Below are 16,345 nucleotides of genomic sequence, written 5' to 3' on the forward strand. Positions count from 1 at the left end.
CAGACCATACGCCTCTTTGACATTTAGCAGCGCGAACTGCTATGCACCACAGGGCAGAGGGGGTCAAGGTTATCTTCGTGTCAGGCAGTATCTACCTTTGTCACTCGTCCATGCTGAGAATCACGACCCGGAAGCCCTAATCCCACTTGAAACTCCACCAACTACCGTACACATGCTCTTTGCTCCTCGAATCAGCCTCGCCAACCTATAATGCATTCCCATATACTCGATCCGAAACTCGGTCGGCATCCGACGCCCTCGCCATGCTGGAATGAAACCGTCTACAGGTATAAGCTTGCGCAATTACAGATGTCCCTGTTTCGCACTGTCAGCGTCCTGTTCGTCGAGAAACTTGTTGGAACATACCGTTTAATTAGCTCCTGGCATGTCCCCATCTTCTGGAACAAAGTTGGGTCGCCAATGATTCGAGCCGCATTCTTAACCTCTCTACATGTTTCGTCTAGGCGGGTGATGATCCGGACAATGGTGCCTTCCATGACGTCGGTCAAGTCCGTGATGCGATTGAACGACATGCCCCTCGCCCATTCATACACCACCTCCACCATTCCGAAACGCGGTTTGCTGACAAAATCGTTGGAGTCGTCTGAGGAGAGAATGACCTGATGAACTGTTTGGAGGTGATTGACTTTTTCTGAAATCTCGACTATTTTGGCCATGCCGCGTTCAAGACTTGCTGTGAGACTTGGTTCAATGTCTGTCTTCTCTTGAAATACGAAAGCTGAGAGTAATGCAACGATCTCTTCGGGAGCGTACTCTGCGAGGACGTTTTCTAAGATCAGTTCGGTTAGCACGAGCTCATCAGCCGAGTGAATCTGATGACCATGTTAGCAACGATATTGCACCTCAACGGTTGCGTATTCTACCTCGCAAGCAACTTTGCCCTTGAGCTCTACCCTACTGCTCTCATCAACGAAGCCGAGATCTTTTAGTACAGATATTCTCTGCTCATAGTCGGGTAGTAGTTGAAGGTTCTGATCCGACATGAGCTGCCGAAGCTGCAGAATGTTTTCCTTGATGATCCATTCATCATGTTCCATCGCAAACTGAATTAGTCAGCCTAGGGTTACAATATCAAGATCGAGATTTTGCTTGGACGTACGTGCTTTAAGAAATCAGGGCACTTCAAGCACTCCCGACGCGTCGCGACCTCTCCTTCCCTCCGCCGTGCCTCATCAAGTTCTCGGAAAGCGAGGGTCTTGATTCTACCCCAATCGTACTCATCCCAATCATTGTAGTCCCATGACTTGCAAAGTGGTATGAATTGGTCTCTAGCAAGGTCGAGAGCTTCTTAAAATATGCCATCAGTGAGAAAGAACGATATTGGTGAAACAGAGATCTTACCTTTTCTCTTGTTCAAGTTCTGGATGTGCTCTGGGATGTCGATGATGGTCCTTGTAAAACACTCAATGTCATTTAAAGGAATAAGAGCTGGTTTAAGAATCCATTCCTTTTCATTCGTAGGTAAGTGCCTGAAGAACATTGCAAACGGAGCAAGATATGGCAAGAGGTCGTCAGCTTTCCTCTGACGGTTCTGGCAAATCTCGAGGATTTTGACCGTGGGCTCATTCCCTTTGCTGGTGCCTTCTTGTAGTAACATCCCAATTGTCCTCAAGCCATCCTAATGCTGTTAGTGAGCAAAAATGGTATGTTCAAACTCCAAACTTACCTTTTTGTAGACTACCAAGCGCTTTGGACCGAGGACTCGCCTCCCGACTGGATTGGTAAGCAGTCCCAAATGCAACTCGTTAGTCAATCGCTGATAGTTCATGCAAGCTTGATGGCACAATTCAAGGTCAACGTCGCAAGTTTTGCAGGACTCGCGCTTCACCTTCTCGAGGTCATCTTCAGACAGTTTGACCTTCTTCTCGTGTTCCGGAAGCAGGGCCTGTGTTGCGTTCTCGCTAAAGCTTCGTTTTATCATCTCCTCGATCTTCAGCGCTTCTACCCGAAGAAGATTGAGCATCATATTGTACGTTAGCCTGAATTGTGATCTTAACTTTGTGGGATCTCCGAGAATCATTTGCCGGAGTCTTGACACTTGCGGCGCTTCATCTGCTCCCTGAGTCACGATAATGACGGAACCGACGGGGTCTAACCCTCTTCGCCCAGCTCTGCCAGCCATTTGAGTATATTCGCCAGGGAGGAGGTCTCGGAAGCTGCGCCCATCATGTTTACGGAAACCGGAAAATACTACAGTCCTCGTTGGGAGGTTGAGGCCCATGGCGAATGTTTCCGTGGCAAACAACACTTTTACTAAAGTCTTTGCAAACAAGATCTCAACTACTTCTTTGACGATGGGTAGCATGCCGCCATGATGAACTGCGATACCGCGGCTGAGCAATTCCCTCAAGCGTCGAATTTGGGGGAGTTCTCTATCTTCCGGAGTTAGTCGAGCAATTGATTTTTCAATTGTCATGTGAATGGCGCTCTTCTCGGCAGCAGTGCAGAAATCAAGATTCGAAAGAGCGTTCGCGTTCTCTTCGCATCGCTTCTTTGAAAAGACGAAAATACAGGCCGGAAGGAGGTCCTTATTGCGGAGGTGCTGGACAAGATGAACCCAGATATTTCGATCCTGAGCAGCTGTAGTCCTGCCCCCACCGCGGCCCGTCCTGGCGATGTTGCCTCGTCCTCTCTGTAGCTGTTGGCTACCGCCTCGCGGAGTGCCGCCTCGCTGAGTTCCTTGCTGGCCCCTGGTTCGTCCGTTTCCAGCAGGGCCGGCTCTTCCTCGGTTACTACTTCTTCCACCAGGTGCTTCGTCCTTAGCCGGGGGGGCTTTAACTTTGTCTCTGCCAGAAAGCGCATCGTTTGCATCCTTCCAGCCGCTTTCAACGAACTTCTTGTCTGCGGTGACAATCTTGTGCATCGCCTTGTTGGCCCAGAGATAGTGTTCCAGGGGTACTGGGCGTTTTGGGGTGGATATAACATATATATCCTTTTTCTTTGTTCGTCCCACCCATGAAGCGAACTCGTAAGTGTTTGGCACTGTCGCCGACAGCAGTATGAGCGTGGCGTGCTCTGGAAGCATGATGATAACTTCCTCCCACACTACGCCTCGCTCAAGGTCGTTGACGTAGTGGACTTCGTCGAATATGACAAACTCAACGTCTCTGATAAGATCAGCTCCGCGATATAGCATGCTTCGAAGAATCTCAGTGGTCATAATCAGACAGCTGGCTTCCGGCCGGATCTGCACATCTCCGGTAAGGATGCCAACATCGTCAAACGTAAGGCGAAAGTCACGGAATTTCTGGTTGCTAAGAGCTTTGATCGGTGAAGTGTAGATGGCCTTGGTCATATGTTTCGCTGCTAATGCAATAGCGTATTCTGCAACGACAGTTTTGCCTGCAGATGTATGCGCCGCGACAAAGACCGAGTCGCCGTGCTCAAGATGGTAAACGGCTTCCTTTTGAAAAGTATCCAATTCAAATGGCCATTGCCGCGCCATTTCAGGAACAAGCTCACCGAAGTTCGTAATCTCACGGTTCACGTCGACCATGTGGGCCCACTCTTTTGTACCTTGCCTGGTAGAAGCCAATGCAAGAGGCCCATGGGGAGCTAAGGCAGGGAACTCAACTGGAAGTAAAGAATCGATTTCGTCATCACCTTGCGCTTCACCCTTGTCGAGTAACACATGGCTGTTCATCGCTTTGTCATCAATCCCATCATCTTCGACAGCTTTTTCGTTCGCGGCTGAAGCTGACTCCTCTCCCAATGTTTTCTCGACTTCTTCAGCAGCCTTTAGGTTTACAGCAGCCTTCTTGTTAAAATCAAGACCTCTACTAAATCCTGGAGGGATTTCCAGGAGGCCAGCTTCAGCACTAAAGTCAATGACCCTGTCTAGGCCACTGGAATTCTTAGCCTTGGCGTTCTCTTGACGTAGAATGGCCTCGTCCTCGATGGCCGCGATAGTCTCTACTCCGTCGAGTCCACCTGGAGCAAAAGGAAAAAAGCCGGATGCGCCGCGGACAAACTCCGCCCTGTTGGCGGGCTTCCTTAGAAGTGAAGTGGAGTTCTTGGCAGTAGCGGAACTTGCTGGTACTGTGACCTCTTTATATCCTGTTACCCGGCCTTCAAGTCCCTCCCGAGTGAAACGGATGATGGTGCGAGTCTGGCTTGGTGCGATGTCAAAAAGGCCACGGTAATCGGTCGGAGCATCCCAGCGCTGCTGTAACCGATTCAGCCATTGCGTGTTAAACGAGGCTGACGGCGTAAGGAACTCTTGTTCGAGTTCTTGCTTCACAGCTTCTTGGGTTTTTCTCAGTCGTTTGTGTGGGCGTTGTTCTTTTAGGAGTGAGTCTACCCAGCCTGGATTCTCTGTGCTATTGCCAGTACCGATCAGGCGAACCTTCTCAAGCGCCGCCTGGATGCCCTCCATCTTGACGCGTGGTGAGTGGCTCTTCCACAAAGGCTGTGTTCTGATGCCAAATTCGTTGGTCGTGTTGTTCAGCAAACCCCCTCGGCGAAAAGAGGACCGACCCACTTTGCCAAGGCTAAACTGTCAGTTGCAACTCCTCCACGCACAGTCACGTCTATTTCAGGTGGGCACTAACAACTTTCTGCATGATGAGATATACATTATCGCGGTGCCCTGACGTACATCTCGCGGGTGCGCCTCGCTATGCAGGAATAGAAGAACTGCCCGCATGAATTTACCACATCCCCTCCAATTCTGCCATAGCTTCCATGTCATCGGCAAAAGGATCTCCCTCAATATCCGCTGTCTTTGGTAGCAACGATGCTACTGGCGTGGGAGCAAAAGTCGGTTCTGTACTTTCCGCAAGCAACGCATCTAGCTCGTCCTCTCCAGGCCCGTCACCATCTAATATGTCATTCGGACCCCTTGGTTGGTTTGATGCCTTGCCCTGCTCTGTTTCCCGTGGAGAATGAACAGTGTGTTCTGCCGTGTTCCCTGATGGGATATCGTCCATCCGATCTGTTCCAGGCACATTCGACTTATCTGGTGCAGAGACAACATTCTCGTCTGAATCGATTTCCGTGGTGTGTTTGGGCTTCCCCTCATCTATCCACTCCTTCCTCATAAATTGTATGCGCTTTGTGTGCCCCAGCTTCTCGATCATGGCTAGCCCATCTGCGAATTTAGCCCGAGGGTAGAGATCGTCCAACCACAACTGATACATGTTCAACATTCGGGCAACATCTCCATACTTTGAATGTGTCAGCGGCTGGAAATCGTGATAGAAATATGAACTGACTTCGTGACCCTTTCCTTTGAATCTGAGGCGCTCCTTGCAGATCCTTCTAAGTCTAGGAACGCCACCTACGGAGAGTAGTCTATACTGAATGAGTAAATAATATATCTTGGATCTGGCGTACAGTGCATGCACAAACCTATTGTCATCGAGCTTGGGAATCGGTTGCCGCTTTTTTACAATCTTGATCTCTTCATCGATGCCCAATCCAGAATCGGTTGCCGCCGCCTTCGGCCTGCTCTCTACCTCCTGTCTTGGTTGAATATTGCTCGTATCGAAAGCGTCTTCGCCGTTTATGATGCCGTTGAGAATGTCATCCAGTTCATCAGCAGTCGGCACGTTTGGGGGAGGAGTTGTCAAGGCCATCATGTCTCCCCCCAAGGCTGTGAGACGAATGGAGTCAATGTCGGGCAGGCTATCTCTAGAAACAGATCGGCGGTGGTTGGACTGGTTTTGTTGCCTTCGCAGTCCCCAACAGGATTAAGATGCATGGAAACATTCATTAACGAAAGACGCGCTGGAACGCGTGTCGAGGCGATGAGCTATGACATAGTGCGTGCCAAGACAGCCAGCCGACAATAGCGTGAAACCTTATTTAGAACTTCAGTCGAGCCGACAGGGTCTTGCACCACCACGAAAAGTTTCATTCACGCAGCTGGTGGTTTGCCTATCGCTCTTGTGCTCAAGCACTTTCACCACTTCACGTGCTCAATTGAGGAAGACGTTGTGATGAGGAGAGTTTTCTAGCCAGCTCAAATCCCGCGCTGCGTATCTGCTTGCCTCCGTCCACCCAACACCTGGACAGCTACTTAGCAGACTGAAAGAACCGCGGATACTGTTCTGTACTTATACTTCATCATGGCCGCATCTGATACAGCACTTGTCGGCGCCACAACTGCCAAACTCGAGGAGTTACTGCAACGTGCGCGGACAATCAAGCAAGCCACCTCAATTGACCCGCCCTTGCAAGTATCTAAACTTGCTACAAATAACGAGAGTCTTCTAGGCCCGACTGTAGAAGCCTCAGATTCCCATATGATTGCCATCGAGGGTGCAGCAAAACATGTATTCTACAGTATCCTGGCAAGTACCACTTTCACGCTCGATCAACTTGTCGCTAACAATCAGTAGGCTTCCGCTCTAATAGACGATCCTTCCTTTGTCTCCATTTGGAATCTTCTCGACATCCTCCAATATTGTGGGGACAGAGGTAAGTGCGTTCGGGATTTGAAGGCGATGGTGGCGCTAATTGGCCCAGACGAGTGTTCCTCATCACTGGTTTTACTACTCATTGAGGAGCTACTCGACGATCGAGATCTCGATGGCTGTAAAATCGTCTTCAATTATCTCGAGTCTCGAAGAGAAACCATCATTGCGGTACTTGTGTCTCTAGACCTTAGAGTAATTGTTCAAACTGCTAACAGTTATAAGCATAACTCGAAGAACAAGGATCTGGTTATCCTACGTTCATGCAATGAGCTCCTCCGCCGACTGTCCCGAGCTGATGACGCCGTCTTCTGCGGTCGAGTCTATGTCTTCCTGTTCCAAAGCTTTCCCCTGGGCGACAAGAGTTCTGTCAATCTGCGGGGAACTTTCCATGTCGAGAACGTCACCACGTTTGAGGACTATTTGAAGACTGAGGATGAGGATGAGGATAGTATGCAGGTGGACAGTAGTCTCTCTGTCAAAGATGTCAAAGATGCCAGATCAACGCCAAAGTCTGAAGAGAGGGACAGCAAACTAACAACTGTAAAGCCTGAAGGACAAAAGTCCACTGCGATGGACATCAACGAACTCTACTCGTACTTCTGGTCTATGCAAGGGTCGTTCTCGAATCCTCCTAGGCTTTTCGAAGGGGATAACTTTAAGCAATTTCAAAAGAATCTGGAGGCTACGCTCACGAAGTTCAAGGAAGTTCCCAAGGTCATACAGACTGGAGACTCGGACAGCAAGAGAGGCACGAAGCGGAAATTAGATGACGACAACAACGAACTGGCAAGCACTTTCAATCCAAAGTACCTCACTAGCCGCGATCTATTCAAGCTTGAGGTACGTTTGATGCCGCCCCCAATTAGCTCGGAGCCTCGCCTAACTGCAAACAGCTGAGCGACCTTGCCTTCCAACGGCACATCCTAGTGCAGGCACTCATTCTGATTGACTTCCTCTTCTCATTGACAGAGAAGGCGAAAAAGAAACCATACTATCTAAATGCACAGAAAGCGATGCAGTACAGCTACACACTTCGCGACGAGGATGTAAGCCCTTGCCACCCCTCCCCCGGCCCCAAACCTTTCGCTGTGCCACCATATCATCATCCTTTCGGCTGACCACAAAGCGCAGGCCGAGTGGGCGTTGGGCATCAAGAACTCCATCGCAAATTACCTGCAGGATGGGCCGGATGGCAAATTCTACTATCGAATGGTGGATACCGTCCTCTCACGCGATAAGAACTGGGTTAGGTGGAAAATGGAGAATTGCCAGCCCTTTACTCGTGATAGAGTCCCCACAAAAGATTTCCTGGTTGCGAAATCTGGGGCATCGAAAGGAGTCAACAGCAGGAAAATCTCTAAGCCCTGGAGTGAAGATGGGACTCTGGGGTTTCTCAGCAGCACAGACGACGAAAAGGGGCTGAGGCAGCTGAGGCAGCTGAAGCTAGCTCAGAGGTACGTTCCGCTCGTCCGATAACCATGCTATAGCCCATGTGCTCACGAGAGGTCAGACTAGATGTGCCAAGTGCAGAGACATATGTGAGTCGCGTTCCATTCACAGAGCCGGGCCAGGAGATAGACCAGGAGATGGTTACATCGGAAGAGGAAAAGCGCCAGAAGGAGGAGCATAAAACAAGCAACACATGGCGAGCGCTTCGCATAGCCTCGAGGAGCCGGCTGAGCTTATTCGACAGGCTGGAGGATGGTAAACCTCTGGAGAGGCTCTTTCAGCCGGTCACCTCGATTGAGGCGGCAGGCGAAGACAATGCGCCCACAGGTCCGGAAGGCAGGGATTCAGTTCCGCAAGAACAACATCAAAGCGTCGAGGAGCAGCGGGCCGACCAACGGAGTCAAGTGACAGCGGACGCGGCGGCGGAGTAGTAACAGGGTCAGACGGCGCCTCTACGAGATAGGAATCAATTGTCGAGGGCGGTGCGAAGCTTGCATCTGCCATGAAGCCTTCCTCTTTACGATGATGTGCAGGATGTGCAGGATGAGGAGGTTGTGGCGCTTGCCGCTGGACACTTCGTGCGAAGAAGGACATGGGGTGAGGACTGGAGGCAGAAAACTTGCATGGCTCCGAGCGATCCCCACGATCGTGATCAGCCAACAGCCTGTGTGCTCCACCAACCGACTGTGCCACTAAATTTGCAACCGCCACGATTTGCGGCTAGAATCGTAATGCGGCGCAGGCAGGCTTTTGGAGTTGGGCGCCGCAGCTTGATGAATAACTTGGGCGATATGCTCCTTGGAGTGAACTGTCGCATGCCAGGCTCACACTCTGCAGAAAAGCCATTCCGAGAAGTCCGTCGCGCAGTCCCTGGCTAGCTGTTGTGGTGCTTCCCGGCACTCCAGTCTACAGCTGGACACAACCGTGACCATGTGCGAGCCGGGGGTCAGCAAAGCGGCGACGATGATGGAGGGGGTGCTGTGAATATTGGCCGAAGTTCAGGCTCATTGAGTATGCGCTGTCAGCATATCGATCCGCTGTTGTGGGCGATTCTGCAGCGTCCCGAAATGAAAGGGACCTCTGTGCCTCGTCGCGTCTCTTGGGGCCTGTCGTTTGCAGCCAGAAGTGTGGCCGCGCAGCCTGTAGCAGCCTCCCTCCACCCTCCCGATATCCTGCCGCTGCTCGCTGGCCGCCGGCTGAGCGCTGCACTCTTCTCCGTGGTCAAGCGAGCTATCCATGGCGGCCATCAAACCTCCGCGACAGTGCCGCCCTCCACCCAATGATCCGTCGAAATATCCGCGGCGGACACACAGGAAGAATCATCGGTTTTCGCTACTGCTACCCGTCCTGTACCCTCCTGCTCATTTCCCTGCCCGCTCTGCGTCCCCAGTCCGTCGCCGTGTGTTGGGGTGCTGCTGTCGAACCACACCTGGGCACGTCCGCTGGTCTTGGCACGCGTTTGGAGAGACACGGGCAGAGCTCCTCGGCATTGCGCTCGCAGATTGCGTACTCTGAGAGAACGTGTTTGCCTGCGAAACATCCAGCGTCGCCCGTCTGCTTCACGGCGCACCTCTCTGCACACCCTCTTCTTGTGCTGGCTTTGTTGCTGGGCGGCATGGCGCGCCCAACCTCTCCACCTCTGCACCTCGCTTGTAGGCGTCCGCCCGCGCCGACACGACCTCTGCAGCGGCATCGTCATCGGGTGAACGTCCACTTCTGGCACGGGCGGCCGCCGCTCTCAGGCTCGCGCTGGAATACCCGGCTGCTGATCACCGCGGAAAGTCATCGAACAAAGCGCTGCCGCCAGGGTAGCATGCTCTCCATCAGCAGCGATCATGGCGAGAGCAGATCGCCCCTGCGTCGTGGATTAAAGGAAATTGTAACCGCCTCACCCAGCCATACAAGAGGTACCTTCGAATGCCGGCTGTCTGAAGCATGCCCATTTCGTGCGCCCCAGTGAGCGTTGTGGTCCAAGCAGCGGGTCACGTTGTCGTAGAACGTTACCGCTGTCAACCACAGACCGCTTGCAGCGCGCTGCAACCAGCAGTCTTCCAGAAGCAGCATTTTCCCGGAGCGGGCCGAGCTTTTGGCCGTTGGATCTCATCGTCCAGATCTGTCGCTCGCTCAGCTCACAACGCGACTATTGGCAGCTCTTGTCGGCGAGGCGCTCACTCGACCGATCGTGCAGGTGCAGCAACAGGGACACAAATACAGCTAGACGCGACATCTGCGTACTAGCTCGTTCGACACCTGAAGGCGCCTTTGGTTTTCATGCAGCACGAAGGGCGCCATGGGCGGCTCAAAAGTTGCAAGGCTGAGGATGCAGCATGTTCCTGACGCAATCTCGCAAGCCATGGCCGTTACGAAACGCCTGCAGCGGATTGCATTGTCAAGCCACAGACGCCCGTGGGGCCGCCATCTGATAGGCACGCTCGCCCGGATGGCAGAAGTGTTGGTTACTCGACGTGTGAGCATCGAGGTGAGCACCACGCGCGGACTGGGTGAGCAGCTCCTTCATCCTCACCACCCACCGCGGCATCCACCACACCAAGCACATCCGCTAAAGCAGCGAGACCCCGCAACAAGCGTTGCCGAGCCCTGTAGTATCCTTGTCATCGTGCTGGCGGGTCCCTGGACATCCCGTTGTGCTCTGGCCCATGCATTTGCCAATAATGGCGCCCCCATCTGCCTCGACTCTCGATTGCTCAACGCCACGGATCAGGCCTTGCTCTCGTCGGCGTTTTTCTCCACCCCCCCCTGGTCCCTCTGCACGCTGGAGGAGCCCTCCATGTTCACGCAGCCCTCACATTCTCTTTCGAGAAGGACACCCTTGTGCCCTACAGCACACCTGATCCCAGCGTCCTTCGATTCGCCAGAAGCCTCTCCGCTTTTCCTTCGTCTTGAAGGGTCACGTCCCGAGGTACCGTACCCCTGTGCTTTCGATCTTGCCTTGGGGCCCTGCTAGCCCTCGAGGACAGTCACGCTTGTTGTGGTGTAACAAACTGCTCCCAGATCCTCGAAGGATATCATGTTTCCCCAAGAAGCCCTCTGCCCTGGCGGTGGTCTGACCCCAGTCTTTGGTCTTCTCTTAACCTCGATTTATCCGGATCGTCGAGTTGATAGTGTCGTCAAGCCTTTTCTGTCTGAATGATCTGTCCCTGCCTCCCCTGCCGCTATCGCTGATATAGCCTCCGTGGTGTTCCAGAAAGTTATTACAAAGGGCCCCGTACCGTCGACCAAGACTGGACGCGTTCAGATATTTGGAGCTAAACGTCTGCTCACCTCACTGTCTGTCAACGTCCTCGGCCACCGTCCATCTTTATTTGGCTCACGGTATCACCTCCTCAACAGCTTCTATTTCGAGCCCTTGTTACACCAAAACTCCGCGCCCCATTCCTTTCTTGGGGGTGCGACATCAGCCATTCAGCCTTGGTCCTGCATATCAGCAATCTCAAACCTCTCCGACACGCCCCCCCCAGATCTGTTTTCTTGTGACAGACCTGCGACCTTAACGCATTGAGCGGTTTATACTCTCGATCCAGCTTTAAAGCATCGCGAACGCCTTCTGTCCCTCGTCGATCACCCGCATTCAACCCCGCACTGGGTTTGGAGACCGATCAAGACTGTTCATTTGACAAGCCTCATCGGATCCTTTCCCTCTGCAGCCATCTGGTGGGTAGATCGCGACGTCCTCAAGAGTAGTTTCGAAGTCGAAGTTTGTCGGTTCTTTACAAGCTCACAGTCAATTACCTTGAAACTACTGATCCGCCGGAAACATCGGGATACGAGGCAGTCCTACGAGGTGGGCAAGTGTCCTCCGCAGGCACTGACGGTTGCTGACTGTGAAGCTTGTCAGGACGCGGTTCAGCCACAAAGACAACTATATTCCAACTTCCCAAAACCCGTCCCGAAAGGTGCCAATGGTGGACGGAAATCTCTTCATTCCGCTCTCTCCGCCCAGCTCGCCGCGTATGTCTGCGTATAGCACGACTCCCGCAGAGAACGACTGGCAACCTTCAGACATCAAATCCTTGGACGTTACTTCCGCGCATTCCGACGGCGACATGGCAATGCTCCAAGCTGAAGTCACCGGGCACAATTTCGACGTGAAGCGCCCGTTGCTTCGAACACACAAAAGCTTCCCTTACACTCTAGAGAGTAAGCATCATCAGTCTAACGGAACTTCATCACCCTCGAAAGACCGCATCTCTATTAGCAACCTCGATGACATCGAGTCGGCTGACATGCCTACGGTGACCTTTGGTGGTTCAGCCCCCGCCAGTCCGGTGTCGAGGTTGACACCACCGTCGCCACACGAGGCTGCGAACGGAGACAAGACCGAAGTTCTTGGTGACGAGATTATCACTGAAGAAAGGGAAGAAAGCGGCGATCAAACCGTGAAAGAGGAAGAAGGCAAACCACCCATCTCTGCTGCTGAGCTGCGCGCTCAGAAGCGCAAAATGAAGAGGTTCAGGTAAGGCGACTCACATGACTCCAGATTCGATCCGTACTAAGTTCAAACATAGACTCACACATAACCAAACTCGATTCCTCATGAGCGAGTTCACCCGTCAAGCCCACCCAGATGCCGCTCATCGAGAGCGACTTGCTCGAGAGATCCCTGGCCTCAGCCCCAGACAGGTGCAGGTCTGGTTCCAGAACAGGTAAGCAACATTGCCTAGTAAGCTTAGCGATAATATGGCGCGATACTAATTCAATCACAGGAGAGCGAAGCTGAAGCGATTGACTAGCGATGATCGCGAACGCATGATGAGGTCAAGGGCTCTGCCTGAGGACTTTGACATGGCTCAGGCGCTCCACTCTCCATTTGGAAGTACCCACGGTCTAGGAACACCACTGACTTCCCCTGGATCGTATACGCCCGGCTTTCCTGAAGGCAACATGATGCGGCCTCTCAGTATCGACACATTACGGCGAGGCCCCATGGAGTCTCACATCTCTCCAACTGGAATCAGTCCTGCATTCGGCGGGTTTACTTTCACTCCACCCCAATCAGCAACAGATACTCTGTCGCCTGTCTCGACTGGTCACGATGGCTCTCCATTTGGGTTCCCTCCGTCGCAGCTTGAAGGCAGCCCGAGGAGATCTAACCCCTTCTCTATGTCCGTCAGCACCTCCCCAGCATATGCCGCACATCACAGTATACCACGCTTGTCTCTTCACGCCGATAGGGTTGCAAGATCACGCGCGGAATCACTCTCTTCGCCGCTCCGAGCAAGTATGAGTTACACCAATGGCCATGACAGTGGCCTCAACGGATCGAACGACTCAAATCATATGGACTCATCAATGGGTGGCGATGGCTCATCAAGATCTTTCTCTAGCTCGATGATGCCATATGGTATTGGCTACTCCTGTAGGTTACACTTTCAGTTCTCAGTGGATTCTCTAACAGCTCTAGACTCTCCCGTCCCAGGATTCCAGGCTGGAAGCGCCTCGAGAATGCGCTCTTTCTCCAGTGGCATGCCAAGACGCATTGAATTGAGTACACATTACGGACCAAGTCGCAGCGCGACGACTCCGCAGACGGCTACATTCCCAACATATTCAAGCTCACCACTCGTAACGCCCCAAAGCTTCGCGATGCCTCAACTAAGTGCGCCTCACCATATGACAACATTCCAAAACTCCTATCTACGAAATGACTCAGGGCAGAGTGAACAGTATCCAGGCGTGGGCGCTGTGCTCGGCGAAGTGATTGAATCCTCCAACCAGGATAACGACGACAACAATGACCAATCCTCACAGCAACCGCTATCGTACTGACCCATACCCGCGCTATGCTGCAATCAATTCTTCTGGGAGGCGTTCATTCTGGACTCGGCGTTGCAGCCTAGACCAACAACTAACAACACGGAGTCTGGGTGGCATGAATCTTCATGGTTGGGAGGGGAAATGGAAAGAAAAGTTAAAGATGACATGATGAAACACTGGTACGGCTTCAAACGGAACGGGAACGGGAACGGGATGTTGCGCTGCGCTGGATTATTTTTATTGAAACTGTTTGTCTATATGAGACCCTGACGGGCTATGGAGGCTGCTTTTGGAAATTTCTTCGACTGAATCTTCTCTCTTCCGATTCTGGCAACCTATTTTCGGGATACTTTTGCAGAGTTGTCCTTGTTGGCTGTTTCATACTGCCTTCCTACTTCGTCGTCTCTAACTTCTTCGGCGTCAAACATTCTGCGGGACCCCGGGTGGGCTCTTTCCCTCTTCGTCTCTGGTTTGTTTCTTCTGAAGGGCGGGGCTCGGAGTTTTTACTTCCACGATGTTCAACGGCAATGTTTGAGCCCGAACAAGGTGTTGACACAACTGTCGTAATGGCGCGCTGGATTATTTTTGAATACCCTTCATGTATGTACCTTTTTTTGTCCACCACACTTTTCACAACGTTCAATTCTTTTCATGTGTGGTGGATTTCAAACTTTTGGTTTTGTTTTGGGCCTTTCTATTCTTCACTTCTATCTGCGTAAAGTCCAGCGACATCCAATACCATGCCACAGAAACACAAGTACAAAATTTCGCTGTAGAAATTTCGCTACTCAACGAACAGAAGCAATGGAACATGATTTAATGAACGCCAAGCCAATGACCTGCCTTGTCCTTTGTTGTTTCTAGCAGATGCAGGGAGCCTTGTCCTCTTGGCGATGGCTCTTTTGCCAACGGGAAATAGGAATGTCGGTACGTACCATCGACGATTATATCCAAGCGACTAAAGCGAGGGCGCGACATCGGTGAAAGCGACATGTTAGACAGCATAGCGTAGCGCAGCTTAGCAAGGAAAAGCAGGAAGAGCCGCGACGCTGGAATCGCACGGCATGAATTTGATCGAAAGAGAGGGTCATTGGCGATAAGAAACCTTGGGACGCTGGGAAAAGCACGCACGCACGGTACGACAGCATCCACGAATGCTTTTTCTAATTCCTATCTCCAATGCTTCTAGACCTCGTACGAGGATTTGGTTGGAGAGGAAGAGCAAGCCACGCACAAATCTGAGCGGCTTCCCGTAGATTGGCGTTAGCTGCTGTCTGGGTCCCTGAAAAGCACTGAGCGCTAACTGCTGCACTTCATGCTCAGAACATTCCATACAGACAGAGCTACTTAGGGACCCTGCGGCTTCGCTCTCAGCCGCCCAAAAGCGATCATCTGCCACCTCACATCACACCAATCTATTCTGCCCCATACCCCAGACGGCTGTTGCGCGTTGATGCCGGCGTGGGCAGGGCTGCACGGAATGCGGTTCCTGAGAATCGAAGCTTCCATGGCTAAATAGGCTTCGTTGCGCCAAGAGGTCGAGCCTCCGCTTTCCGTGCGAGATATTTTTGCGGGGAAATGGATGAGGATGGTTGGTTGGCGCGGTGCGGTGCGGGCATGTGAGCAGGCGTATTGGCCCTGCCTTCTACATGATGCAGGTTGTATGCATAAGGAAACAAGGTTAAGGTGTGGATTTTAGGTTTATTAGAGTTATTAACTCGATATTAAAATGATGGGGTGGTGGATAGATGGAAAATGAGATTGATTGCAGCGGCGCAAGAGGCTGCCAGGCCCGCGGCTGCCGTTTTGTAGATCTTAGGCTTAATTCAGAGGGTTCGAGCGAACCAAAAACCAATCGTGTCGTGAGCGTGGATAGCCTTTTTTCCAAGCGGCTTCCAGAAGTTCTAGGAGAGAGGGGCGCAAGGGCAAGCGGGGATGGAGCTTGATCCGTGTGATCATATGATCGCCTTACCATGGTTGTGACCGCTGAGCGGTGTGAGGTGGTGAAGTCGAGGCGTTGTATAGGCAGGGCCGCGTATTATGTAAGTGCTCGAGGAGAAGGTGAGGAGTTGAGGTCGGATATGGGAACTTCTTTCGGATTCGGGTCCGGGGGCAGACTCCAGGTGTCAGTCGGCAGGTGGAGCAGTGCTGACACTGGAAGAAATTGTTCCACTGCTAATGCAAACCGGAACGCCGTACCTGATGAGTAAGGACGTTGGGTGGAAGGGGAAATTTTGTGAGACGGAAGCTCCCGCCACCCGCGATAACGGACATTGTTCAAGACGCGAATGCGTCGCGCGAAGGATGGGGAATGAGATGAGGGCGCCTTCGGGGAGTTCGCCTTGTTTCTCGAAGGATGCCGGTGGGTGTTCTCTCCGTATACTATGTCGGTGTTGTAATTGGAGGGTGAGATGAGATGGTCTTCCGCCCCTGTGGGATCGACGTTGCCTTTTAGGGAACGGACCGTGACGCTCGAAAAGGCGTCAATTGGAGACGGAGAAATACGAAAATATCACGTGTAATCATGCGGTCTTCAGGTCCCTTTGAAACGCAGGGCCTTCACATGTCGGACGTTGCAAGGCTTGCCGTGGAAGATGGGGTCGGTCAAGGTGCAGGGCTAGGGAACGCGAGGAAAGTGCACCTAGGCAAGAAGGATCCAGCTGACTGTGATTGGGGTGACT

The 16,345-nt window shown here is 52.3% G+C and overlaps 5 protein-coding genes across 5 annotated transcripts; 3 read left to right on the top strand and 2 right to left on the bottom strand.

The window, feature by feature from the left end:
* Positions 1-281: 281 nt before the first annotated feature.
* BDR25DRAFT_332803 (antiviral helicase) lies at positions 282-4,396 on the bottom strand (the record flags this gene model as incomplete). Its single annotated transcript, XM_033692783.1, has 6 exons — positions 282-315; positions 367-833; positions 885-1,064; positions 1,121-1,308; positions 1,363-1,639; positions 1,688-4,396. 6 exons carry the CDS (start codon positions 4,394-4,396, stop codon positions 282-284), a joined length of 3,855 nt encoding a protein of 1,284 aa, XP_033549980.1.
* Positions 4,397-4,607: 211 nt separating this feature from the next.
* On the bottom strand, positions 4,608-5,731 carry BDR25DRAFT_332804 (Swi3-domain-containing protein). Its single transcript, XM_033692784.1, has 3 exons — positions 5,371-5,731; positions 5,235-5,313; positions 4,608-5,186 (listed from the first exon to the last, which is right to left on the bottom strand). The coding sequence occupies exons 1-3, from the start codon at positions 5,598-5,600 to the stop codon at positions 4,671-4,673; spliced, it is 825 nt and encodes a 274-aa protein (XP_033549981.1). The 5' UTR covers positions 5,601-5,731; the 3' UTR covers positions 4,608-4,670.
* Positions 5,732-5,871: 140 nt separating this feature from the next.
* BDR25DRAFT_257340 (nuclear matrix protein) lies at positions 5,872-8,328 on the top strand. Its single transcript, XM_033686473.1, has 7 exons — positions 5,872-6,314; positions 6,363-6,441; positions 6,490-6,608; positions 6,663-7,280; positions 7,334-7,486; positions 7,572-7,894; positions 7,951-8,328. The coding sequence occupies exons 1-7, from the start codon at positions 6,090-6,092 to the stop codon at positions 8,318-8,320; spliced, it is 1,887 nt and encodes a 628-aa protein (XP_033549982.1). The 5' UTR covers positions 5,872-6,089; the 3' UTR covers positions 8,321-8,328.
* Positions 8,329-10,133: 1,805 nt separating this feature from the next.
* BDR25DRAFT_129127 (uncharacterized protein) lies at positions 10,134-11,332 on the top strand. The gene has a single exon (XM_033683806.1). The coding sequence runs from the start codon at positions 10,180-10,182 to the stop codon at positions 10,852-10,854; it is 675 nt and encodes a 224-aa protein (XP_033549983.1). The 5' UTR covers positions 10,134-10,179; the 3' UTR covers positions 10,855-11,332.
* Positions 11,333-13,969, top strand: BDR25DRAFT_129128 (uncharacterized protein). The gene is made up of 4 exons (XM_033683807.1): positions 11,333-12,363; positions 12,416-12,553; positions 12,614-13,266; positions 13,312-13,969. The coding sequence occupies exons 1-4, from the start codon at positions 11,810-11,812 to the stop codon at positions 13,674-13,676; spliced, it is 1,710 nt and encodes a 569-aa protein (XP_033549984.1). The 5' UTR covers positions 11,333-11,809; the 3' UTR covers positions 13,677-13,969.
* The last annotated feature ends 2,376 nt before the right edge of the window (positions 13,970-16,345 follow it).

This window comes from Lindgomyces ingoldianus, assembly GCF_010093535.1.
Source record: "Lindgomyces ingoldianus strain ATCC 200398 unplaced genomic scaffold BDR25scaffold_9, whole genome shotgun sequence".
Lineage (NCBI taxonomy): Eukaryota > Fungi > Ascomycota > Dothideomycetes > Pleosporales > Lindgomycetaceae > Lindgomyces > Lindgomyces ingoldianus.